Here is a 26,127-nt window from a genome sequence, read left to right on the forward strand (position 1 = left end):
GGGCCTTGGGCAGCCTGATCCAGTGGGAGGTGTCCCTGCCCACGGCAGAGGCGTTAGAACTCGATGGTCTTTAGGGTCCCTTCCAGCCCAAACCATTCTATGATTCTATTTTAACAAGTGGAAGAACCTCAGGTGATTTTGCACCCCGAAGAGCCCGCGCAGGCTCATTCACACGCTGCTGACGAACCGAGCGCACCGAGGCGGTGTCGAACTCGCACTTTACCGCAAACTCAGCCGTAACCCCTGCGCTTCTGCGTCACCCGCCCCTCCCCACACATGGTACGTCCCGTCCCCGTCTCCCGCCCGGCCCCATTGGTAGCGCCCAGCGCGGCGGCGGGGGAGCAAGGTGAGCGCGCGGCGGGGGCGCAACGGGCGCAACGGGCGCGGGGTCGGTGCCGCGACACGTGGCATCCTGAGCTTTGACGGGCTGCGGCTTCCTCGCCAGGGGAGCAAGAGCCGGAGCAGGAGGCAGAAGCAGGAGCAGGAGCAGCTATTTTCATCTTGCAGAAGACATCCTAGAGATGCCGTGGTCAGACTCTGCTCAGAGCGGAGCACCAGGGGCGTTTCTTTGCGAGCAACGAGCACTTGTGCTCTCGAGGGTGTAAGGACGAGCCGTGGCCGGGAGGGCATGGACGAGATTTTCTTGCCCAGCTCCCTCAGGCCACATAAGCCTGGTTCTTAATGGAAAATAATAAGATATTGCAATTGTCTCGTTGTTATGGGGGTGTTTACAGCTGTCGCAGGCCGAGGGGGAGGGACGGGACAGCCAGCGCAATGCATGCAGCTACCGTAATCCTTCGACTACATCAGGCATGGAATTGTCTGGTTAATGGGTCATCCCCAGCTCGGTTTTAAGAACATTGAACTGAGACGTGTATTATTCTTTGCTAATAGCAGGCATTATACTAAACCCAGGGCTTTTTGCACAGTCTTCAAAGGCTTCCACTTTCATTGCGGGTTCTTTGGTGTTTGAGGTTTTTGGGGGCTAGTTGTGAATTATTAATGTTATCCTATCTGGTTAGAAAGCAATGGGATCTGCGGTTTTACTTTCTTGGTCTTAACGAAATCACAAAGCTGTGTTTTAAAGAGAGATGGTCGGGTGGGAATGGGAGCAGAAATGTTCCCAACACGGAGAGGGAGAAAACCCATTGAAAGAGGTAACACTACCTAAACAGGCTAAAAGCCAATTAAAACCTACACAAGCCATTTCCTGAAACGCTAGGCAGACACAGAGGTGTTCAAGGCCAGGTTGGATGAGGCCTTGAGCAGCCTGATCCAGTGGGAGGTGTCCCTGCCTGTGGCAGGGGCATTGGAACTGGATGATCTTTGAGGTCCATTCCAACTCAAACCACTCTGATTCTAAAAGCTCCACTTGATGACCTTTGGCTTAAATAGTGCTATGCTTCCTTAAGCCTTTTATAAATGTCTTTTCTTTTTTTTTCCCCCATGAGGACAGTGGAATAGGCAGCTCAGAGCCTGGGTGGGCTCCATCCTTGGAAGTTTTCAAGACCCAACTGGACAAAGCAGCCTGGACTTATCTCATAGCAGACCCTTCTTTGAGCTCTTGAGGTCCCTTCCAACTTGGATCCTAGAATCTCTATATTTTTTTCTAGAAAGCTCTATGCTAGTGTGTTTTTGTAATCCTTTACTTTGTTTCCACTACTGATGCAAAGCAGGGATTCATTTTTTTAGACTGTAAGTGCAGAAGTATGAATGCTTACTCTACTATGCATTAATCTGCAAAACTGCTACCTATTACCACTTCAGATTTCTTCACAAGCTATTCAAATAACTACACAGCTCTCTTTTAGGTAGGTACCTACGCTTGCAGGTTAATCCAAAGTTCAATTTGAGCATTTAGGAGTTTAATTTAATTCTCTACAGCCTACTAAAAGCTGGATACAGTTTTCTGTAATAAGAATGACAGTGGCCAGCATAGAGTTGTAGACATACTGTTGCTCTGTTTAGCAGAAGATTTCGTGAAAAATACAACATAAGCAAGAGGTTGGTTTGGTAATTTTTCAAAAGGTGATATTTGAATCTCAAATTACACATTCAGAAATTCAAAATTCTGAATGCAATGGGTGAATGAATCAGCCAGTTGATCCTAGTGTCTGACTCATATAGAAGATATACATAGCAGTCTCATTAAATAATGAAACCTTTAACATCCCTTTACTCTGAAATATGGGTCACTGCAAGTGTGCTAACAAGCAGGTTCACAGATAACTTCCAGATAGACATGAGTTCACTCATGAGTTCGCTTCCTCATTGCTGTTACGACACCTGGTGATACGAGGGTGCGCTGGCAGTGAGAACAAATGTCTTATCCAAGCTGGCTGCTTTTTTTGTTTCATCTCTCAATTGATTTACAATCCCCACAGCAGTAGAAGTATGTAAAAAGTTACAGTGGGATTCTGCATATTAGAACAATAGTCCAGCATGAGCTTTAAGGGATCTCTGAACTCTTGGAATAGGTTACATACCCTGGAGGTGTGATATTGTCATCTATGGGTTCTGAAATACAGCAAATCATAACTCTTAGTCATCTTTTAGAACTCCATGACATTAAAATCCTTTCATCTTGTTTTGCATGTTATATTTTTTCTTGGTGCTTTACAAGGGCTTCTGAGTACCCCAGTCAAATGCAGCTGAGCAAATAAAGTTTCCCTTCCTTTTATAGTATTCTCTTTCTGCATGGATGATCCTCTCTAAAAACAGGAAAAAAATTACTATGATGTCAAACATTTTCAGAAAACCTAAAATTAAGTGAACATAACAATAGTTTCCGTGTTGGATCTTGGAAGAGCACAATTTACGAGAGAATTTTTTAACTGAGAATCTTTTAAAAGCTCTGTAATAGATAAAATGACTGTCTTCTAAGTGGCTGCCTTACTCACAAGGCAATTTTGTTTAATAGCAGGATTACACATTGAAGTAAAAGTCGTGGTTAGTTATTTTTCCAGTTTGTACTGTAAAAGTATCATCTGACATCCCAAATAATTTAAACAATGCTTTATTTTGCTGGCAGTTTCCAGCTGAGCTGAAGCATTAATGCAGAAAGCCCTGATTCTTCAGGGATTTCCTTGCTCTGACTGGACCTTCTAACTTCAATAGAACTACACGCAGCACTCGGGCATGGGTGGTTGAGTCAATCCTTGTGGAGGAGATGCTTTAGTGTGCAGTCCCTGTGAAAAGTCACTTTTTCAGAACATGGAAATGTCGGCACACAAAAAGTCTGTGACTTACAGTGTTTCCCAGGCTATCGGGAAAAATCTCCTGCTGGATGGCACTTCTGAAGTCATGAAGTTTTTGAAGATAAAATCATTGGCCTTGGGGTTATGACACAAGCAGCTTCATTAGGAAATCAGATTTTGTCTCCAAAATCTGAAATACTACTAAAAACCAAGTTACTGGTAGCAGCTGCTGTTAATAACATGAGCTTGCATATAGGAAATTATTTTTATGTCTTACTCTGTTAGTTCATGGTGTAATAACATAACAAGAATCCAGCTTTTTAGAAGCTGAAAAACATCTACCTAAAAGCAAAGGTACACTTTCTTGAGATGAAGTATTTTACCCCTGGAAAATATTTAACCTTACCTGGGAAGGAGATAAGAGGCTCTATCACTTAAATTATCTAAACACACCACATATTTTCTTAAAAGATAGGCTATAAAGAAGATTGTAAAGGTCTCATATAGCTGTTCCTGCAGTAGGCTTCGTGGTCTGTTATGTAGGAGATTAGACTGCGTGATCCTAACAGTTTTTTTCTCCTAAAAAAACCCCAAACAATTAAAAAAATAATTTAACAATGCTCATGCCTTTTTGAGGCATGCTGTTCTTTGGGATAGGTGAAAGCAACTGTGTAAGTAGAACTGTCAAATGCACAAATGGTGGGGTTTTTCCCCCCTCATTTTCAATTTGAGCCATTTTAAGCGTGTTACCAGCAGCAGCAATTTGTGTATTTCACAGGCCAGCAATTCTCTCTTTCACACTCTGCATCCAAAAGGTTGTTATGAAAACACCGCCTAGGATGTTAGAGATGCGCTTGATGCTATCTCTGACTGCTGTGGCTCCATTGGCCGTTGCAGAGCAGGTGGGACCAGGTGAGCTGTTGGCAATACCTGGCAATCAGTTTGAGAAGAGGTGGGGTATGGTGTTACCCACAACTACCCTATGATTGCTGTGCTGACTCCAGCACAGCCTCACACCTTTACCATGAGGGCTTTGCCTGCTTGGGGTGGCTGGCAATGACAGAAGTGACCTGGAAACAGAAATAAGGGGCCAGTGCAGAGGATGACTGTAGCCCAGTAGGTACTGGAAGAGGCAAGTGAAAGCCTGAAAATGTTACAGTGTTGCTTGTTTCCTCCCCCAAAATACCAGCTTACTCAGAAGGCGATTAACAAACTCGACTAGTAAAACATACATAAAGGTTTTGATGATTTTCCCCCTTAATTAAAATAAGAATGATTTCACAATGCAGTTAGGGTATGAACTGCTACTGAAGGAGCACCAGGAGGTCTCTGACACGTGAAGGAACAAGTGACATTCCAAACAATGCTTGAGAAGTTAAGCAAGTGCATTCAGAAGAGTTAAAAAAGACATTTAAGCTGCTTTTTTAAAAAAAAGTCATTTAGTAGAATTACTGTCAAATTAAATTGCATGAAACATTCTTCTAATAAAGCAAGAGTGAGCTGTAAGGTAATTAACAATATTAACTGCAGGAAGCGGCTGACAGTTGGTTCTTGTATGACATTTATATGGACTGAACACTCCCCACATCAGGTCTATCACATCCACGTGTTACTGTCCCAGTGAGGTATCCATCAGAACAGTAACCTTTCAAATATCTTTTTTTTTCTTCCCACTTTCACACAACTGAATTTTGCACTAATAACAAAAAACACTGTTGAAAGTAATTTCTTATGCTAGTTCAGTCTAAATGTTAACCTCTCTGAGAACATTATGAGGTATAATTCGTACCTTAGATGTGTTTTCTTACAGCTGTTGTTCTTTCTCCATAGGGCCGAATTCCATGATGTTCAGAGGAGCTACTCATGTTGTAAAAGATGCATTTACTCTTTTGTTGACAAGATCTCAGTACTGTAACCCAGGATTGAATTTTTCATCAGCGTGGACTGAAGTAGCAAACAGAAGTTTCCCAATGCATTCCACTTACACAACTGATACAAAGTCAAGAGAGGAAAATAAAAAAACCATTGAGAGTCTCTACAGTTTGTCAGTTGACATTAAGAAAATCCGCAGACTAAAGGAATGGGTTCTTCTCCAGGAGGTGGCTTATGTTAAAGAAATTGCTGGTATCTTGCAAGAAATGGGAGCGGATGAGACTGCGGTAGCTAACGTTTTAGAACGCTGCCCAGAGGCAATTCTCCACACCCCTGCGGAGGTAAATTCTCAAAGAGCTCTATGGCAATTAGTATGCCAGAATGAAAAGCAGTTGATTAAATTAATAGAGCAATTCCCAGAGTCTTTTTTCACTATTGAACATCATGAGAACCAGAAGGCAAATATACTGTTTTTTCAGGAGTTGGGACTTAAGAATAATATAATCACCAGGTTCTTGACAAGCGCACCCAATATATTCTACAATCCTGTTGAGAAAAACAAAACCATGATAGAGACATTACAAAGAAACTATTTAAGTTTAGGTGGTTCTGATGCAAATATGAAGATCTGGATACTGAAGCTGTTGAGCCAAAATCCATTTATTTTATTAAATAGTTCCACTGCAATCCAGGAGAACTTGGAATTTCTCCAGAAGAATGGTTTCACTGACCAGGAAGTTCTACACCTGTTGTCTAAACTTAAAGGATTTATCTTTCAGCTTACACCTGCTACTATGCAGAAGAGCATGCTTTTTTCCAAAAACGTCTTTAAGTGCAACGATCAAGACCTGAAACAGCTCGTGCTGACATGCCCAGCCCTTCTCTACTATTCTGTTCCAGTTTTGGAAGAAAGACTCGAAGGACTACTAAAGGAAGGAATTTCTGTAGCACAGATTAGAGAGACACCAATGGTGCTGGAGTTGACAACACAAATTATTCAGTACCGAATTAAAAAGCTCTCTGCTTTGGGATATGACATAAAGAGCGGGACTCTAGAAAGCCTGAATGGTACTAAGAAAGATTTTGAAGTCAGTTATGGTAAGATACAATCAAAGAAGGAGAGACCAATTTTTAATCCTGTTGCTCCTATAAGCATCGAAGATTAATTTGAATGCTGTCCTCTAAAGTACACAAAAATTATCAAAGAGAAGAGAGATGTTGGTTCCTTGAGAAGAGCGGAAAGAAAAGTAATCTTAACCAGATTGTAGTCTTACACTGTACTTTGTGCTGGAGTGTCTTGGGCACAACTTCATTCCACAATTGTAGCCATCTCATCCTTTCAAATAATATCAGAGAATTTAATGATAAAGGTTGCCTTTTCCCCAGGGAGTACCTTACATGGTTTTTGATTCTGTTACATTTCTTTATCTAACAAGGCATGAACTGCTCTGGATTTTCAGCACTGTCACTGCATAGTCCACCCCGTGGTAGCAATTGATACAATCTTTGTCTGAGAAAGAGAAAAGGAGGGTTATTTTTCCAGTAACATTCATCAACCCAGTGGTCATCTGACTTTTGGAGACTCTTTTAGAGTTCTCTTCCTTATTGCTAACAGTAGCACTGGCTCCCCGATCCTGTACCGCAGCAGACTTCACTGCTTGGATAGGAGAGCCTAGCTAGAGCGCAGTCTGTGAACGGAGGGAGAACATATCTTCATTTAATGACTGCTACACTGGGGCCCCAGTAAGTTTCTGTACAAACTATAATACAAAGAAGCTGTGAGAGAACCTCCTTTGCATTTTTGAGACTTCAAAATGTACTCCTTTTGCAAACGGTTTGGGGCAAGAGGAAATAAATCCCTTGCTATTGTCTAGTCTTACCTAGAAATGCTTGGGGAGAGAAAAAGGTTAGGGACAGACTTCAGTCTCAAAATGATTGCAGAAGAAAGGAAAAAGTCATGATTCTATGCTAGATGTAATAAAACGCTAGACTGTAAAACCACTGGTGATTAAAAATGACTACCAGATTTGCAAACAGCTGCCACAGTTGCTAAATATATGGGTGATGCTGCTTCTCGGATATCACTGTATGGTAATTGTTGACAAGTGCTGGCTTTCAAAATAGTAACTATGTGATAGAGCTTAAGTTGTCAGGGAATTTCACTTATTTTCCTTTATGGGCTGTGAATGCTAATATAAAACAGTAGCGTTATTGACATTATCTCAGTAGAATTAGGATCGTCAGCGATTTTATTTCTCGGAAAGACTTTCCCAAGCAGCTATTCCATACACATTCCCTCTTGACAGCAGGAGAAAAGTTACACCCCCCCCACACTCTGGGCCATTCTTCAAGGTCATTTTTAACAGACATTCTGGCAGCAAGTCCAGAGTTCCTTTTCTTAAAGAGAAGTTTTAAATCACTGAGGGAAGCTGGTATTGAGTTACTTGTTCCAAGGGTGGGCTGCAAGATGATGATTTTATATAGCCTGCCACATATCCACGTGGAAAGGGCTAGAAACATCTGGTTAGAGCAGTGCCAAGGTCTCAGCAGCTGAAGGTCTTAAAACTCACCACCATGCAGGCAAGTGCAGACGTGACAACAGCTTGTAGGAATAAACACCACTCTCTTAAGAGCACAGCAAGAATTCAAGAAGGGGCACGTATCACCAGTACAAAAAAAAAGTCAGGCTGTCTTACTAAGCCATTTCCTTGCCGACTCTTCAAAACACATTATCATTTTCTAAGAGGAAACTGGGAAGACAGCCCTATTAAAAAATCATAGGAACTTGCCTTTGTCCCTTTCGGACTGTTTTTCACTGCTCAACTATTAAGCAGACCACAGTATTATTCGAATTCAAAAACATCCTTCCACTCAGACACAAGGGGGCATTTCAGCGCTCTGAAGCTATTCATAAAGCAATCGCAACGCTGAACTGATCAGTGGTTTAGGATGAAAAGGAAACTCAAGACATAAAACAATGTTTTCCCTGAAAATTCAGCATTTCCCTGGCTACCTTTTTTACAGACCCTGAAATGGTTTATTCCCATCACTTACTTCCAGAGGCAATGATGAAACGGGAAAGTGACATATTTCCTTGAGTCACAGCCCAAGTTGCCACCAACTCGTTTTCCATTCTGAATGTTTTAATTCTTCCTCCCCTTTCAAAACAAAGGCATAAGCAGAAAGACTCCTTTTCTTTACCAGCAGACCAAAATTCATTCAATCCTGTATTCACAACTCTGTGCCTGGGACCCATTTCTCTCTTCTTCACAGAACTCATTTATTATAAAACCTCAGGGAAACTCCCAATTACCAAAACGTTGTATTGCTGAAATCCACCTCCTGCTCTCTTGCTGTCACTCACAGACAACGTGAACCAGTTGCTACCGTTTAAGCCTGGCACATAAAAGCCCACAGACCAACTTTTCGTTACATAGTGAGCAGTCAGGCATACAATTCTTCTTCATAAACATTTCCCCTTTTGAAATGCAGACTGGGAAAGGAGAGTAAAGTAAAACCACCACAAAACCCACCCCAAAACACATGAACAATGCCACTCCCCATGAAAAATTTAGTCCCATATTCCATTCAGCTCCCTTTGATTGTAGAAGTGGGTTATCTGCAAGCCTCAGTTCCCAGGAAAAATTAGTGCAAGGGGTTTTGTGTTGTGTTTATGCATGGCACACACAGTGAAGTTACTGGTTCTGTTATGAGCTGGTTGGTGCTATTTAGATGGAAGGAAAAGACACTCCAGGGTGTGATACCGTGGGAAGACTTATACCTACATAAGCCTTTCTTCACAAATGAACTGAGGAAGCTTTCAAATGTCTGAAACAGCAACAATTTAATGTTTCACAAGTGTCAGGACAGAATAAAAACAAGATTTTAAGAGAAAGCAAGTTTCATAAGTGAATGGAAAAAATGCAGGATATAGGACAAAGCTCTTTTCGAAAACTAAAACCATATGCCATGTAAAGTGTTTCAGTTACAACATTCAGAAGGAATAACTACAGGATATGTTAAGAACAAAACATAACAAAAGTGTTGGCAGCTCTTTACAGATTGAACATTGCTTATCTCAGACCACACTTGTTTTGCAGCAAGTTTAACAGTATAAAAATTAAGAGAATGTCATTAAAAAAAAAAAAAAAAAAAAAGAGTATGACCAGTTCATGGTGTTCAGAGAATAATTAAGGAAGGGTTTGGTTGAGTGTCACAAATATCACTACATTCCAAACAGTGACTCTCAATAGTTCAGTGGCGGATGTATCCATATTGGAAGCCACAGAGGAGCAGACCATACTAAATCATTTGCTGCAGCAAATTGCCTCCGATACCCAAGCTACCTCATTTCTAGAGCTCACTGGTATCCTTGAACTACGCTATACTCTACACCATTAGCTTTGGACTATAAAAAACAGTTACAAGTCTTCCATTTGTTGCATAATCTTACCTCATCACACCTTGCAGCAGACTGGTGCATTAAACCAAAGGAACAGATAATTGTGTTTGTTGGGTTTTTGCTCTCCTCACCACCCCAAATCCCTACGGTGACAAATACCTTACTACCAACATATAGAACAATTACTCCTATCAAATAAAGTTGTTCCAGACTGCATTTGAGGTACCCGTGGCACAGACAAACCAGGTAACTGCTGTACCATAACTCACACAGAGCATACTTTCAACACCCATGAGTATAAGACTAAGTTATAGACAAGTGATATGTTTTCACGTTTGATTTCTTAAAAAGCCTCCCTGTATTTCCTTCTCGTACAGTCACAGCCACTGAAAAAGTCAGCTTACGTGCTTCGAAGTTCTCTGAAGGAACACAAGTTTTTAGAAAATACTGCATACACAACATTCACAGCATTTTTAGGGGCTTCCAAAGAGGTTACTTGTTTGCACAGTCAGTACACAAAAAAGATCTCCAACAGTTTCTATTTTAAGGCAACCTCAAGCTGTGTCATTACAAGTGCATTTTGCTTCACACATTGCAGAGGACCAATAGATGTTCCCATTTGAGGTGTGTTGACATCTAGAATCTGTCAGCATACAATTTACTTACTCTTTTTTTTTTTTTTCTTAAGGCCTCATCTACCTTTTTGGTTTGTTTTAAATAAAAGTATTGCATTTCATTCAAAAATCAAAATGCAAAGCATGAGAGAAAGATGTAGTGAAAAATTCCTTGCATTTCCTTAAACAGCTAACCTGGTGCATCACAGAGTTGAGACAACAGCTTTGCTAGTTCTTCAGTGGTTTTCAGCCACACAAAGGAATTTCTTTCAAGTCAGTTGTGCTAGAAAACCACAAACATCAGCCCTGTTTCCATGACGCCATCGTTTTTTCTACTGTCTATAAGAAGGTTATTAGAAGCAAGTTTTCACCTGCAGGAGACAGATGCATATCATTAAATACACCTGAGATGGAGCAATCTTCGTTTTAGTAAAAACTGACAAAGCTTCAGGTTATCAGGACTCGTAAAGAGAGGCTAAAGCTCATTCTGTGAGCTGTACTGAAATGACAAGACAGTTCTTTACACAGCTTCACCTAGTAAAAAAGGTATTTTTTTCTAAGAAGCCATGAAGTTCATTTACTCTTTATGATCCCTTCTACCACATGAAGCTTTTTTGCTCCCACTCACATTTCCAATTTCTGCACACCTCCAGATCCATCTGCTCCAATCCACACTGGCAGAAAGCAGTCACTGATAGTTTACAGTCATTGATAGTTTACAGGCTGCTTGCAGATAGCGTTTCATAACCGAAACTATTAAGGTACATCCAGCAATGCCGTTAAACACAGCTGAAGGATCCTTAGGAGGAGGATGTGGAAACCACTGAGAACAGTAAATGGCATCTCATCATACTGAAGGTACAGCAGAGACTACCAAGTTTCTGTGTTCACATTTTAGTCCAAAACTGCAAAAGACTTACAGTAAATGAATATTCAAATGTGTATTATCCCTTCAAATACACTTACTCACTTCTACAGTTACCAAGTGTAACATTTCACAAGATACAAAGCTTCAATCTAGGCTCTAATAAACCTTCAGGCTGTGCTAACCAAGCTTCTTCTGTCCTTTTCAGATGAAATCGAGTTACTTGCACAGCTCTTTAGAAGATAAGGTGTCTAAGACACATGGCTTCTCATGGTCCAAATCTTAGCAGATTTTAATGCCACCGATGTAATATTCTGGAGAATCAAGTACGTCTCAGTTTTGGTTTTAGTCAGACTTATCCTTTTTCTTTCCTGTTAAAGGCACTTTACTTGCAACAGCAGATCCTACAGCTGTAACACCTCCAGCCACAGCAGAGACGCTTCCTTTGACTAGCCCCACTCCCATGGAAGGCACAGATGTGACTGCTGTTTTGGTAATTTCCAAGCTCTTCCCTCCAATCCAAGCAACACCCCCAATCGTGGCACCAACAGCTCCCTTTGTGACACTGAAGAGGCCACCAGTCACACGAGAAAGCATTCCGGGCTGCTGCTGCGGGTGGTCTTTTAATGAACCTAAGGGAGGAAATAACAATTAAGTCAATCACAGTGCTATGATTAAAGCATTTTCAAAAGAAAAGTTCATAAGTATTTCCTCTTCCAGTCTAACAGCTGCTGCACACAGGATATACTTACCTCGCAGGCTATTTTTCTTGGATGCTCACACTATACCTTTGGTCCAAGTAAGAAAAGACACTTCGCTGCAGTGAGACATACCTCACTGCTGTTTTCTAAGCCACAAGTCAATACCAAGTCTACAAATATCAGGCATAAAGCTTCCACGATAAACTTCTCTTCTTTGTGTGCATCACCATTTTCCCAGACTCTAGTGGCCAAGTCAGTCTCAATTCTCGACTTTATTAATGGTAGAGGGGAACTCTCCTGGTCCCCCCATTAATAGTATTCACATCCCCAAAAAAGCAGCGGCACTACCTTGCTGTTCAGATCTCTAAGGAAGGAGTTGAAAAAGTTTCCTGGAGAAGCAAAGCCAAAGGTTTATTAAAAAGAGGGAGCTATTCTCTGAAAAGCATTCACCTTGAGACAAAGTTGCTCTCCTTAATAATTACTGTTCTTGTAAAGTTGTCTTTACAAGTTGTCTTGTAAGTTGCCTTTACAAGGGTTGTGTGCAGGGGTCAGGAAAGAAAGTTACAAATGAGAGCAATCAGAGTCAAAAGAAGCAAGAGAAGGACAATACTGATGCCAACTCTTCACTGTATCACTTTCTTTGCTGTAAACACGAGTTTAATTTTCTTCCAAAAAGGCCATTCCTGTAATTTGGATTGAGAAAGCCAAATGGCCAATTAAGCCCTCAATGGCATTAAAAATAGCAAGAGTTATAGGCTCCCAACAGAAGTCCCAATATGACACAGAAACCCAAATCTCAAACCACAGGATTTCTGTTACTGACCACGTAAATATTTTGTTTTTCTTTTTAATGTTACGTTTAACCTGCACTTTGCACTGTTTCTTGCTATATGCTGTATAAGTCAATTCCAATTCAATATTTAAGGTACAATTACCTAGCCTCAAAAAAACAGAAAGTATTTAAGTAATAGAAAGACTCCCAGAATTAGCAACTTAGCCTTCCAATAGTTTAGTATTGCTTCATATTTCAAAATGTAGGCTTCAAACACCTCACCTTTAAAGGCAATCGGAACAACTCCATGACCCACTACTGCATAAGCATCATTTAACCTAATCAGGTTGAGCGAGTTGGTTTTCTTTAATCTGAAGAAGAGGAGGCTCTGTGAAGACCTTATAGCACCTTTCTAGTACTTTAAGGGGACACACAGTAAAAAAATTCCTTGCATTTACAAATGCAAGAAGCTAACCTGTCGCATCACGGAGCTGAGACAACAGCTTTGCTAGTTCTTCAGTGGTTTCCAACTACACAAAGGAATTTCTTTCAAGTCAGACAGTTGTGATAGAAAACCACAAGCATCAGCCCAGTTTCCATTAAGCCATCATTTTTTATAGTGTCTAGCCTTCAGGAAACCTGGGGAGAGGCTCCTTTATCAGGAGGTGCAGTGATAGGACAAGGAGTAATGGTTTTAGCTGAAAGAGGGGAGATTATGATCAGATGTTAAGAAGAAATTTTTCACTGTGAGGGTGGTGAGACCCTGGAACAGGTTGCCTGGAAAAGTTGTGGATGTACCATCCCTGGAGGTGTTCCAGGCCAGGCTGGATGAGGTTTTGAGCAACCTGATCCAGTGGAAGGCATCCCTACCAACGGCAGGAGTTTGGAACTGGATGACCTTTGAGGCCCCTTCCAACCCAAATCATTCTATGTTTCTACGAATCTTCAATGAAGAAACAGGAAGATGAAACAGTTTCTTAATGTTGCATTTAAGCACATGAGAAAATAACGCCTACTGCCCCTATAAACCACCCTGACCTGTTTGTCGGAAGTTCGTGATACTGTCAGGAGTGAGACAGCACTCAAAATTCATTAAAAAAGTGCAGTTTGGAGTTTATATGTGGACACTCAGAATAATTCAAACAAAAGTTGCCATGTAAATGGGTGAATTTCTTGCATGCAGAGGAACAGCACAGCTCAGGGGAGCAAATACTACTAAAAATACTTCCAGCTTATACTAGGCTCTCTTATTTAAGAAATTGATATAGACAGCACAAAGGGCTGCAGAAAGGGCTGTGGAGTTTAGAAACATAATTGACAGAGTTTTACTTCAAGTGAAGTAATACCCTGGACTGGTTCGACTGTAGGCCAGTGGCTTTCAACCTGGATATCTCCAGAAAAATGCACTGCCAACACAAGCACACAGAGATCAGAATTTCTAGTGACATTGGGAAGCCTCTAGTGAATTACACTCCAAGAGGAATATATAGGGCCTGGTACAAAATCCACCATCTAGGTATTTTTCCACTAGAGGATTCTTGTGACAGACTTACACACCTTGTAAAAAATTTGGTCAGGAAGTATTTCACTTTCACGTAACGGGATCACCATCATCAGGCTGAAAAGTTAAAGTCTTATCACATTGAATTTTAAGAACTGATTTCAATAAATCAGACCTGATATTAGCACAAAAAGAACCATCACAGCTAATAAACAAAAAATAATGAGAGAGAAACAAACAAACAAAATTAATCTTAAAACACTTTTCCTCACAGTACTTAAGGCAGCCAATCTTCTGGCAACAGCTACTCTATTTCATAAGCGTAAATACTGCCTGTGACTTGGTACATTAATAATTTTTGGTGATGGCTGCCATGCTCCCATCTCATTCCCGTTCGCATTGTCCATTAGATCTATTAAACGCTTGCAGCGGCAAAGAGTTTTTACCGCTGGTTAATTTCTATTCTATGATACATATTTCTGGTCTCTTTGTTTCTAACCAGTATGAGAAAGAAGGTAAACCAGATCATTCCTAAATCCAGGGAGAAAATGACACAAGTTCCCTGTTCAGGGGTTGGCTCTACACCATGCTACGTCGCAGCCAGCTTCCTGCTGAAAAAGAGTCCAAGAGCAAACAAGAGTCTGAATGAATGCAGGTTGCTAAGGTTGGCACCACTTGCAAAGTAGAAAGTGAAGCATTAGAACAGCACTGTGCATGGAATGCACAAGCACAAAAGCTTCTTCTACACATGTATCTCTTTCAAGCCTTTGGGCACCAAGCTTGTTGAGAGTGATTTGGACAGACTGGAACTATTTGTAGCTTTACGAAAACCTGCAAATTGGTTTTGGAATTGATCCTTTCCTCTAGGGACTTTTTTTGGCAGCATGTTCAGAGAAACTATGTTCTTGCCAGCAATGAACTGGTGGCTTTTCATCCACATTTGGCCACCTTTCTGTGATGGTGTAAGCACATTGCATAGGAAGGCCTTGTCTGACATGAAAACAGAGATGTTCAAGGGTGTTCCAACATTTTAACTAAAATCATAACGGCTGAAGAGTGCAGGTGAAAAAGAATCAAAAGGAAAAAGCCTCTTCAAGGATGGAGTTTCAACTGAGACGAGCTGTGTTTCATTCTTCTTCTGACTACACCAACTTTTCCCTATCCATTTAGACTTCATATTCAAACTGGTTGTTGTCAGACTGAAAGAAGACATACTGTGCAAAAGAAAATAAGTCTCAATTGCTCACAAATTTTAAATAACCTTGCAATACCTAGTGATGATCAGACTCTGTTACACTCTGAATCTAGACAACCTGTTGAATACTCCAGGAAGACAAAAAAATGCCTGCTTGTTTTTCACTGCCTCGCTCAAGGAATAACTGGTTTTAGTTTTCCAGTTAGACCACTGTTCATGTATAAAACACAATTCAATCTTCAAGGGAAAAAAAAAAGGCACCTTAAAAATTAGACTCGAAGATAACATACATTAGGGCACGGTTTCCAATCTGGCATTCACTTTCAAAAATGCTTCTGGGATCCTGACAACCTCATCAGAGATTGACAAGAAAGCTTTTCGTCCTCACACCATGACACTGTAACAAGTTCAAGCATAGCAGAGTTTAAGTAACACTGTGCCACAGAAATCTACTTCCCCTTTTCCTCTCATCTTGCATTACGTTTCCTGTCTAATAGCTGTTAAGAACAGAATGAGCTATTCCACTTCAATCCCTTTTGCTACAGCTAGTGGATAATACTGTTGCTCAAGTGGAGTAAATTGTTCAGTCATAGAGCATATAAAAGCTGAGGGGGAAGAAAAACCAAGCCAACCAACAAACAGAGCTGTAAAGAGCAATTATAAACTGAAGAGCAATGAAAAGAGAGGAATTGGGACTCACAGACCTCTATATCCAACACATTTGGTCTTAAAGCAAGAGAAGACAGAACATGGACAACCTATGTGTCAAGAATGACTTTTGATCTAGTATGCCTCCAGTCACATTATGCAAACAGGACACTTCATGGTTCTGCCACTCCACATCCTGGAAGGTAATTCTGCTCATGCGCAACTGCATTTCCTCTGCAGATCTAATAACCAATATAAGATTCATTTGATTCAGGAGACCAAGATGCCGCTGCATTAATCAAGTCAAATGTTTGTTTGCTATTATGAAACCACGAGATTAGGTCAACAGATAGAACCGTGGATGACTGCATGATGGAGAAAGGTCTCCAAAGGTAGTAATAAAGTCCCATACGTTTTTTAAACATATCTTGTTTAAAAGTCACAGCCACTATGAACTCAGCAAGGTATCCAAAAGTGAAGCTGGGCTCTCTCCATCTCATATAGTGGACAGCAGAAATAAATACTTATGGGACTTATTCCCATCTCTGGAAACTAATCTGCAAATTATATCCTGCAGTATTCGCCTATTTTCTCTATAATTTATCAGTTGTTCAGAGTTATATTCAGTGGCCTTACTGTTATCAGGATAATGCAGAAGTGAAAAATAATCCAGGCCCACACCATCCCAGGGCTCACTTCCTTACTGTTATTTAAATGAAAAAAACAAGTGATTACCTTGCAGATCAATTTTTTTTTTAAGAAAGAACTGAACTTCAGATTAATTTCTGTTAATTTACTTCCTATTATGAAAACTGATACATACCTTCTGGTGGTTCATCATGAAGGTATGATGGGACTTCCTGTTGATTTTTGTCAGTTTGATTCATCATTGCCTAAAAAATAAAAAAAAAGAAATTCACATATGCGATAAATCTTTTCTGGCAAAGCATAAACGTAATCCATGAATCCAATATTCGTGTAGTTTAAGTTCCAGAGAAAAGGAACTTTTTTCATTAGTAGATAAGCTAGCAGCTCCTGCCAAGCTATTGCTGTTCTTATTATCAGACTGTGCTTTTGCATCCTTCAGCCAGACTCGACACTTGAAAAAGGAGCCCTCCACCGGGTCAGCAGGCTTGGTGAGAGCTGCCACTCCACACCAAGTACATCTCAAATTTATAAAGCAATCAGGAAGAAAACCAGTATGAAAATAAACCAGCCACTGCCATGTAACAGTTTATGTAGCAAAACATAAAAACCTAGTGATCAAAGATGTGGTGTGCACTGGAAGAACAACAGCAGCATGCATGTAAGATGTTAGCACCTGGAAAGCAGCAGTTTAAAGAAATGAGTCCTTGCAATAGAATTTGAATAAATGCCATGAAAACAAGATGGAAGAATCACAATGAAAAAACTCCATTTATTACGTAGCAGTATTGTATACACAGCGTGGTGACAGCAGCAGAACTAGACTGTTTTAACTCTACACAAGCTTTCCAATCAAAACATTTCAGACAGATTTCTTTACATCAAAAGCTGTTTCCTACAGCAGTTCTAGAGCAGCAGTTCCTGACACTGACAGGAGGCACAGGAGAAAGCTCAAATTAGCAGCTCTGCTTACTACATTTTCCCTTCAGAAAGGAAGAAAGCAATATTTAGTCCAGATTTCCCTCCTGCTTCTCTCCCGCACCAAAGCATGCTTTGGTGTTTAAGCTCCGCCTCCTCCCCTGAGCCCCTCTGCCAATCCAGCTTTCCCTCCTCGGCAGGCACTGAAGTGAAAGGAGAAAGAAAAGCAAGTTGCACTATATCACATCCTTCTATCTTCTTGCCAGTGACCTCTTAGTTCCTCTCTCCCTGCACAAAAACACAAGCCTTTAAATAATCTAATTTCTTCCAAGAGTGACTAACCATGACAAAAATAATTCCAGCCTCTTTTGCTGTGCCCAGATGTCTCTGTCCCTCCTTTGGGTGAGAAAACAGCAGCTGGGATCTGAAGAAAGGATGAGGAGGCAGAAGCAGAACTTGAAGGTGGGAAGACTCACCTAGAAAACAACAGTAAAACCCTCTTGTTGCAGTTATGAAGTTAAAACATCACAGTAAAAACCGTCACCCACACACTAAATGATAGACCTTTGGATGTGAAGCAAGGCTAAATTGAATATTAAACAGCCCTCACCTCCAGCACTAAGGGTATCAGTTCACAACTCTGAAAACATGGGTAGCTTTAAACAAGAAGCTGAACAGGAAAGGATGCAAAAAGAATGTACTACTAGGACAGATGATTTGATGGCAATGCTGCACAAGCACCTCTCAAAAGCCAGAAACACAACGAGGAAACTAAGAAATAAGAAAGTGAGTAGGAACACATCAAGATGGAAGACTAAATACGTGAGGGCTAAGAGGCAATTTGAAAAAAAATATCAGTTATGTAATTCCTTATTATTTTATTTAATCACAGGTTAGCAAGTTGTGAAAAAAAATAAAATAAAGAGCCTGACTGATCATAGGAAGCAACTGAGGGCGATCAGGTTCTGAGAAAGGACTGGATCCAGATACCAGGTGATTACTTTGCATTCATGTAATGCAAGCTGGAAGAAACACAAAGATTTCATCCTCAATGTGTGAAGTTAAAGGCAGGTTTCCTTTTTTCCAACCTGAAACAAAAATATTAAGCACTAGAAGAAAGAGAAGACAGACACTGTAAGAAACCGACAGGCCTGACATTATAGTAGCAAAAATCTGTACAAAACTGAAGTAACTGTGTTTCTACTTAATATGTGACTTCTTTGTTCCTTAAGATGATTACTGTATCAGGAATTTGAGAGTTTGTTGCATTAGGGAAGATCCTAAAAAAATAAATAAAAATCACAACCTAGCAAGCCTTACTTCAAACAAAGGAATTATAAAAGTGACCAAAAATAGTTTTAAAACAGACTCAAGGGAAACAGATTACTTAAGCCACAGATAAATTAGTTTTCATAAAGAACAATCTCAGCTAATATGTTTATAGAATCATTGAATGTTTTGGTCTGGAAGAGACCTTAAAGATCATCCAGTTCCAACTCCTCTGCCCTGGGCAGATATACCTCCCACCAGACCAGACTGCCAGCCTGCACGTAACTTGCAAATGAAACCCAGATGCAATAGCTTGTTTGAGCTTCCAAAAAGTTTCTGTCAACAATTCCTCACAAGAGGCTCAGAAAAGTTACTTAATCTTATGAAAAAAGACAAAATACTGACCAGGATTATCAACAACTTTAGAGAGGAGTTGAAGTAAGTTACCAGTTTTGAACACAGCAGAACACTAGAAAGCGTCATAGGAGTCCACACAAGTTTTAGTATTTTTCAGTATTAAGGTACCAAACACCACAGCGCATACAGCCCTGATGAGGTACTGAGGCTCTCTTGCACCGGGTTTCATACAAGTATTAAATTAAATTCCAGTGGAAAAAATCAGAGTAAGAATGGCAAACAGATAGCTTGGGGAAAAGATGCCTTCGCAACTCTCCATAGTCTAGGTTGGGCCACTGTCAGATTTGCTTGCAGTTCCTGCAACACTAAATGAGCAAAGCAAACGTATTGGCAGGGGAATTTCACAGAAGAATTTCTAATTTATTAATTCTAATTTCTAGTTTATTAATAAACTATTTTTTTTAAAGTGTAAATGTGTTGGGGTTTTTTTTTTAAGAAAAAAAAAAAAGTGACAAAATGAGGCATTCTCTCCCTTCCTACATTCCCCAGAACCTCAAGGTTGTGTGATTTTTGACCACAACTACTTTTTAACAGCTAGACAATATTACAAAATATATCACTCGCGAGCAATGATTTAACACTCTCAACTTCTCTTAAGCCACAGAAATACTTGACAACCACAGCAGTCTATCTTCTACAGCTAGGCACCAGTGACCTGCTGCTATCAAACCCCAGAAGCCAACAGAGTACTACATGTGCCCGAGAAGAGCAGCTAAGGGAAAAATAACTCTCTTGGTAGGACTGAATTCATTCTACGCAGAAGGGAGCCTTCATGGGTCTGCAGATCAGAAAGCTAAAGACTAACGTATGATGTGCGTGGCTCTACAAATGCCTGGAAAAACTCCAGGGATGCACCAAGAGCCTAACCAGCTTGTGCTAGTTTTTACTCCAAACTGTTCTCCTACTGCATCACTGCGAGTGAAGAGCAAAACCAGAATCACACTGCTGTCAGAAAAGGCTGAGAGCAGTATTTGGTACACAAGAGAGCTCACAAAGCACAATTCCAAGTCCTTTTGTTCTTCTGCAGAAGCTCTCTAGTGAATCACAGAATCAAGATTGAGATCTAACAAAGGACTTAAGCAGAAAATTTTAAGGTATCTAGGTTACAGTCTGTATTATGCATCCTTGTAGCCAATTTAATGTATCAGGAGACACGAGCCTCTGAAAAGTGGTTTAAACTCCTGTGTGCTAAATAAGGTGTAGCATCACTGCCAAATAGGAAATACTATGCACAGGAGCACATCTTAAAACCTGTCTCACCTCCAGAGATTTAAAGTGAGTACTTCTATTGACTGCAGGTCAAAGGCCCGGAATAACTGCTTAGCGGCAGATTACTGCATCCATTCTTCAGACAAAGAGAGCAGGAATATTTTTTTTCTTTCCTTCAAAAGTCGTGAGTTAGAAAAGTAGAAACTTCTCACTATCCTTACCTAATACCATCAAGGTGAAAGCACTCACTTACAGTTCAATGACTCCTTTGCCCAATAAGATCCAAGCTTTTATGTCCCATGTTGCAGGAGTCCCCTGGCCACCAGACTGTAGTGTTTCCTAAGGGAGGTTCTTTTTCACCCTCCTGCTGAAGGTGTATGTCCCCCAGAGAAGAAGAAAGCAAAGTTCATGAGACCTGATAGACTGCAGCTCAGCTAACATCTAAGACACCAATCTGGAGGTGCAAGGATAAGACTTACGTACAGGGAATTCAGTCAAACACGGTATTGATTAAGGAACCTTGAAATCTTAAGTTGGAAGCTGCAGATACAAAGTCCCCTATGTACTGAATCATTAGTCACAATTACTATCAGTACTGCAAGCGCATGCAACAAGGCAAAGAGTTATCAGAAGCTTGAACTTTGGAACTTTTCTGATATGTTTTTCAGAATCTTGTTCAAAGTATGCTAAGACTGGCCAAAAAAAAAAAAAAAAAAGGAAAAAGCAAGCAAGCAAGTAGATCTTTCTTTGGCATTTTCACACTGTGATGCCTCAATTCACTGTCTGGCGTCACTGGGAAAAGCCTTCAGCTTCATTTAACACCAGCTTTAAATGATGACATGCAATGAGGTGGCATCCCTGAGAGTCCTGGCAGAACTCATACGAACATTCATGAAGCAGACACTTAATGGATCAGTGGCACCCTCCAGCCTCCTCCTTCATCTTTACAGGTGAATACGTAAGCTTTGTATTTTCTTATGTTAAAAAGTGGAAGCAAACCCAGAATGTAAAAGAGATTTCTAAAAGAGACACATATAAACTACTTCCTGGGTTTTTTTCCAGTGTGCTTATGAGAGTGTTTATCATTCAAGAGATAAGGGATACTGTGTGGTTAAAAAAAAAGAAATTAAAATATGTATCAACCTTTATACTAAAAGAAAAATAAAATAAATAAATAGAAGTCACTCTTTCAACTGTTTTGCAAGAAGAAAATACACTTGCATATCGTCAGAATATGAAACATATAGGAAGCTTCAAATTTGACACGGTTGTAAAGAAAGAAGTGGTTTAGAAGAGGATTTTTAATTCAAGAGCTATTTACAACATGAACACTTTTGTAGGACCCTGAATGAAAGCTCTAGGAAGCTCTGGAGGTAATGGTACAGCCAAGTGTATGTTCACATCAAAGCTGATTAAAATAAAGCTCTCTCACCAAATATATTCCTTCTTGAAGATGTCCAGTTAGTTGTTTCCACAAAAGTATTCTGCAGACACCTGCAAGAAAAGTAGAAAGTTAACGATGCCTTATGGAACAGCGCTACTGCCACATATATGTGCCAAGGGAGTATGGTGGGAATCATAAATACAAAGCCCTGCAGTAGGGCAGAAGCACACTTGGCGCGGCCTTAAGATACCAAAAATTTATGAGTTATCTCACCAAAACACCGATTTTTCCTGTGTTCTTGGGCAATGGAGATAATTTTGCTTGCTCCATATGCTCTCATGAGGATTATATGAAGCATGGTAGCTGAACGTTAAGACACAACCTCTCCTTATCGAGTCTGCAATTCTTAGACGGCAAGAGACATGGGCTGTAACCATTACAGAGACACGTGTGACGTCCTGAGCTTCAGATGATGCTCTTGATGTCTTCCCAAGTTTACAGACAAAAAGCCCTACTGTTTCAGCACAGCAAACCTGGCCCAAGCAGCAGCCAGTAAAAACTGGCTTATTTCAATGCCACTACTCAGATATTTGCAGGCAGCAACGAAACTACCTAAGGATGAGGCCAATTTCAGTTGGCAACATAATGCTGCTCCAGAAGGCTGAAGCAGCAGCAGACAGCACTGGAACTAATCACCTGACAGAACTGCAAACAAACCAATCACATCGTCTTAGTCCGCCACGAATAATTTATCTTCTTTCTGCCCACCAGCCATGCAGTTAGAAAGCCTGGGTAGAGAGCTGACGAAAACAAGACAACCCTCATCACGTGCACGGCCCTCCTTCCCATCTCTCAGCAGCTGCAGCAGATTTCAAAGTGAACCTGATTATCTTTCATGTACATGAAAAAAAGCAGCTCTAGGGAGGATATTTTAAGGAATACATATTGGGAAGAGTAACATAGCTCTGCTCTCCAAATTAAACAAGGAAATAAGCACGAAATCAAAAAGGTAATCTCACCCACAGCTGCTTTTGAGGGTATTGCTTCAAGTTGTACAAGCGATTCCTGACTATCGGCTTCCCTGCTTTATGCTTTGGATTAAGGCTCAGGACATGTTAGAAGTAAGAGCACTCACTGCTGTTCATTCTCTCAGATATAACCCTCAGAGCACAGTCATTATGGAAATGAGGTTTTCAGGTAGGTGATTGAGCTTCTGTAAGAAAAAAAGAGTCGACACTAAAAGTGCCTAGGTAAAAAAAAAAACAACAAATCCAGGCACGCAGAAAGCGCGCAGCTAAAAACCAAGAGCATAGCTGACATTTCAACAAGCCCTCTGTCTAAAAGCCAAGTTTAAAAATTCAGATTTATATACAAAGCAGGACCAGCTCAGACAAAAAAAGACAGTTTTCAGAGAAAGACTACAGCAAGCTGGTCAGAAGTTTCCCGGTGTGAACTGCAGCTTGCTTTTAAGCTCTAGCAGGACGGGCTACCTCCCCACCAAAGTTACCAAGTCTGCCATAAGAAAGAGAAACAAGCTCCCAGAATGCAGGGTTCAGCACACAGCTGGGAATTTAATGCAACATATCTGTATCAAAACCCCAAACAAACAGACACTACAATAAAAGTATAAAAGGAGGCATATCTCCTGGAACCCCTCTCCCAAAACCTCCAGCTCTGTGCAGGACAGAGCATCTTATCTGCCTGTTAGGGAACTCAGCATTTCTGCATCACCCTCAACTGAAGAACAGATCAGGCTGCAGAAGAGGCCCTAAGGAACACCTGATGTTGGCAGTGAGATTTTCTCCAAAGCAAGGAATCAAATCAAAAGCAGCAGGAACCCGAATTTCCTTTTTTCAGTCCTCCAAAACTAGTTTCTAGAAATCAAATGGGAAACTCCAGTAAGGCACAGGGCAGTTTCAGAAACACCAAGGCCCTGCTCCATTTTACCAGTTCTTCCAGCCTCCTGCTGGTTCAGCTTTCCAAAGCAGGGCCTTCCTCATTTCTTTTAATGCCTTTCCAGTTGCCTGAGCTCCACACTCACCTTAGCTCTCCTACTCCAGGAGGCCTGCAGCGACAAATCCTGACAGTGCCTAACAGCCAGAGCGATAAAGTAGCTGCTGAACTTCCTTGCCACCCCTGCTAATGAAATAATTAACTTCTTCCCTCATGCCCACTACCTGTTTGTTGGCTCCTGTCTGATATCTGGACCCACTCACATGTGCTGGACAAGAATCACCTTCTGGTTTGTGCTTCTGCAACACAATCCATTTCTATACCGAGGAGGCCATACCAACTCTACTGAATGTTCAACCACAGCTTAACAGAAAGCTTTTTTAGGAAAAAAAACCCCACCTGAATAGTATTTACTGGGCAGTCTTAAAACTGGTGTGCATACAAACCAACACTGGTGTGCTAAATTAAGCTATCTTGTACGTGCTCTTCTAATTACACAGAGACATGCTGCCCAAAGCAATGCTCCAGGCACAACAGAGCAGGCTACGTGCACTTGGTATTTATCTTCCTTACGGAGTGACATCCTGATTCAGAGTTCTCGTTTCCAGCCCGGTTAAATGAGCAGAAGGAAGCATTTAATTGCATCCGCAGAGGCTGTCTACGAGCTTTGTGCAATGACTAGAACCAACTGCACAGCTAAAATAACTTGGATTTATTTTCAGGCCACACCACACAAACGCCCAGGCTGGGTGAATGCTGAAAGCTAAGCTGCTCCCAATCAGTTTGCAAAAAGCCTCTTCCAGATTCTGCTCCATCAAGCTGGAATTGAGAGCGGCGGATGAAATAAAGAGCAGGTTACTGAGGGAATCATCCAAGTAGAGAAAAGTTTAAATAGAAAACCCCAAACAAAGCTTCTCCTGGCACAGAAAAGTTCATTGTGGGGGAGCAAATGAGACCAGCCAGGAGCAGCGGGCTCCAGGGCGGCTCCGACGTGGCAGCCCTGGAGGGACCGTACGGTCCGGTCGGGGCTTGCTCCATCCATCCATCCATCCATCCATCCATCCATCCATCCATCCATCCATCCCAGGAAGCACAAAGGCGCCCGGGATGCGCTCTGCCCGCCGGGAGGGCAATGAAAGTGGGGGAAGGCAGGGCAATGTGGGGGGGACAGGCAGGGCAATGGGGAAGGGGGAGGCAGGACAACGGCGGGGGAAGCAGGGCGATGGGGGGGACGGGGCGATGGGGGGGGGACAGGCAGGGCGATGTGGGGGGGGGACAGGCAGGGTGATGGGGGGACAGGGCGATGGGGGGGACAGGCGGGGCGATGGGGGGACGGGGCGATGGGGGGGACAGGGCGATGAGGGGGGACAGGCAGGGCGATGGGGGGGACGGGGCGATGGGGGACAGGGCGATGGGGGGACAGAAGGGGCGATGGGGGACAGGGCGATGGGGGGGGACAGACGGGGCGATGGGGGGACAGGGCGATGGGGGGGACAGACGGGGCGATGGGGGGACAGGGCGATAGGGGGGACAGACGGGGCGATGGGGGACAGGGCGATGGGGGGGGAACAGACAGGGCGATGGGGGACAGGGCGATGGGGGGACAGGCAGGGCGATTGGGGGGGGGACAGGGCGATGGGGGAGGAAGCAGGGCAAAAGCGGGGACAGGCAGAGCAAAATGGGGGGAGGCAGGGCGATGTGGGGAGACACGCACCCACCAGGCTCCCCGGCCGCAGGTCCCGCGTGGCTCCAGCCGGTCCCCCGCTCCCCGCTCGGCGCAGGCCCCGCCGCTCCCCGCCTCTCCCGCTGCCGACGTGGCGCCCGCCCCGCCCCGGCGCCGGGGGGTCGCGCAGGCGCCGCCGCTCCCGGGGGGGGAACCGAGGAGACCCTCACCATGGCCGCCCCCTCCCGGCCCCGCCGGCAGCGCCAGGGGCAGCGCTCCCCCCGCAGGCACCGGGGGCCACGGGGTGCCGGGGGAAGGGGGACGAGGGACGAAACGTCGCCATCGCGGAGTTTTCAGCTTGGAAAGGATCTCTAAGGTCATCCGGTCCAGCCGTCAGCCTAACACCTCCCGTCCTGCTAAACCCTGTCCCCAAGTGCCACGACTACAGGCTTTTTTAGCTCTTCCAGGGAAGGAGGCTCCACAGCTTCCCAGGACAGCCTGTGCCAGTGCTTCACCGCTCTTACAGGAAAGAAAATCTTTTCTAATATCCAGTCGCTCCTCGAATACTGCGTTCAGTTCTTGGCCCCTCGCTACAATGAGGATGTTAAGGCTTTGGAGCGTGTCCAGGGAAGAGCAACAAAGCTGGTGAAGACGCTGGAGAAGTTGCACCAGGGGAGGTTCAGATTCATAGAATCATAGAATCACCAGGTTGGAAAAGACCTCTTGAATTATCGAGTCCAACCATTCCTACCTGCCACTAAACCATGTCTCTGAGCACTTCATCAACCCATCTTTTAAACACTTCCAGGGATGAGGACTCAATCACCTCCCTGGGCAGCCTTTGCCAGTGTCCAGTGACCCTTTCTGTGAAATTTTTTTTTTCTGATACCCAGTCTGAACCT

The 26,127-nt window shown here is 42.4% G+C and overlaps 2 protein-coding genes across 8 annotated transcripts; one reads left to right on the forward strand and one right to left on the reverse strand.

Annotated features, from left to right (window-relative positions):
• Window positions 1-259: 259 nt before the first annotated feature.
• MTERF2 (mitochondrial transcription termination factor 2) lies at window positions 260-8,736 on the forward strand. 3 transcript variants are annotated; one of them, XM_054056589.1, is made up of 2 exons: window positions 260-279; window positions 5,028-8,736. In XM_054056589.1, the coding sequence occupies exon 2, from the start codon at window positions 5,039-5,041 to the stop codon at window positions 6,233-6,235; it is 1,197 nt and encodes a 398-aa protein (XP_053912564.1). In that variant the 5' UTR covers window positions 260-279; window positions 5,028-5,038; the 3' UTR covers window positions 6,236-8,736. The 3 variants fall into 3 exon arrangements, with proteins under 3 accessions (XP_053912564.1, XP_053912559.1, XP_053912553.1); XM_054056584.1 differs by lacking the exon at window positions 260-279 and adding an exon at window positions 505-601; XM_054056578.1 differs by lacking the exon at window positions 260-279 and adding an exon at window positions 1,439-1,811.
• Window positions 8,737-8,932: 196 nt separating this feature from the next.
• Window positions 8,933-25,359, reverse strand: TMEM263 (transmembrane protein 263). Of its 5 annotated transcripts, none has more exons than XM_054056600.1 (5): window positions 25,277-25,359; window positions 21,658-21,719; window positions 17,673-17,806; window positions 16,591-16,660; window positions 8,933-11,582 (listed from the first exon to the last, which is right to left on the reverse strand). In XM_054056600.1, the coding sequence occupies exons 3-5, from the start codon at window positions 17,673-17,675 to the stop codon at window positions 11,296-11,298; spliced, it is 360 nt and encodes a 119-aa protein (XP_053912575.1). In that variant the 5' UTR covers window positions 17,676-17,806; window positions 21,658-21,719; window positions 25,277-25,359; the 3' UTR covers window positions 8,933-11,295. The 5 variants fall into 5 exon arrangements, with proteins under 5 accessions (XP_053912575.1, XP_053912606.1, XP_053912590.1 ...); XM_054056631.1 differs by having other exon boundaries at window positions 25,281-25,357; XM_054056615.1 differs by lacking the exon at window positions 25,277-25,359 and adding an exon at window positions 22,629-22,772.
• Window positions 25,360-26,127: the final 768 nt, after the last annotated feature.

Source organism: Cuculus canorus, chromosome 1 (genome assembly GCF_017976375.1).
Source record: "Cuculus canorus isolate bCucCan1 chromosome 1, bCucCan1.pri, whole genome shotgun sequence".
NCBI lineage: Eukaryota > Metazoa > Chordata > Aves > Cuculiformes > Cuculidae > Cuculus > Cuculus canorus.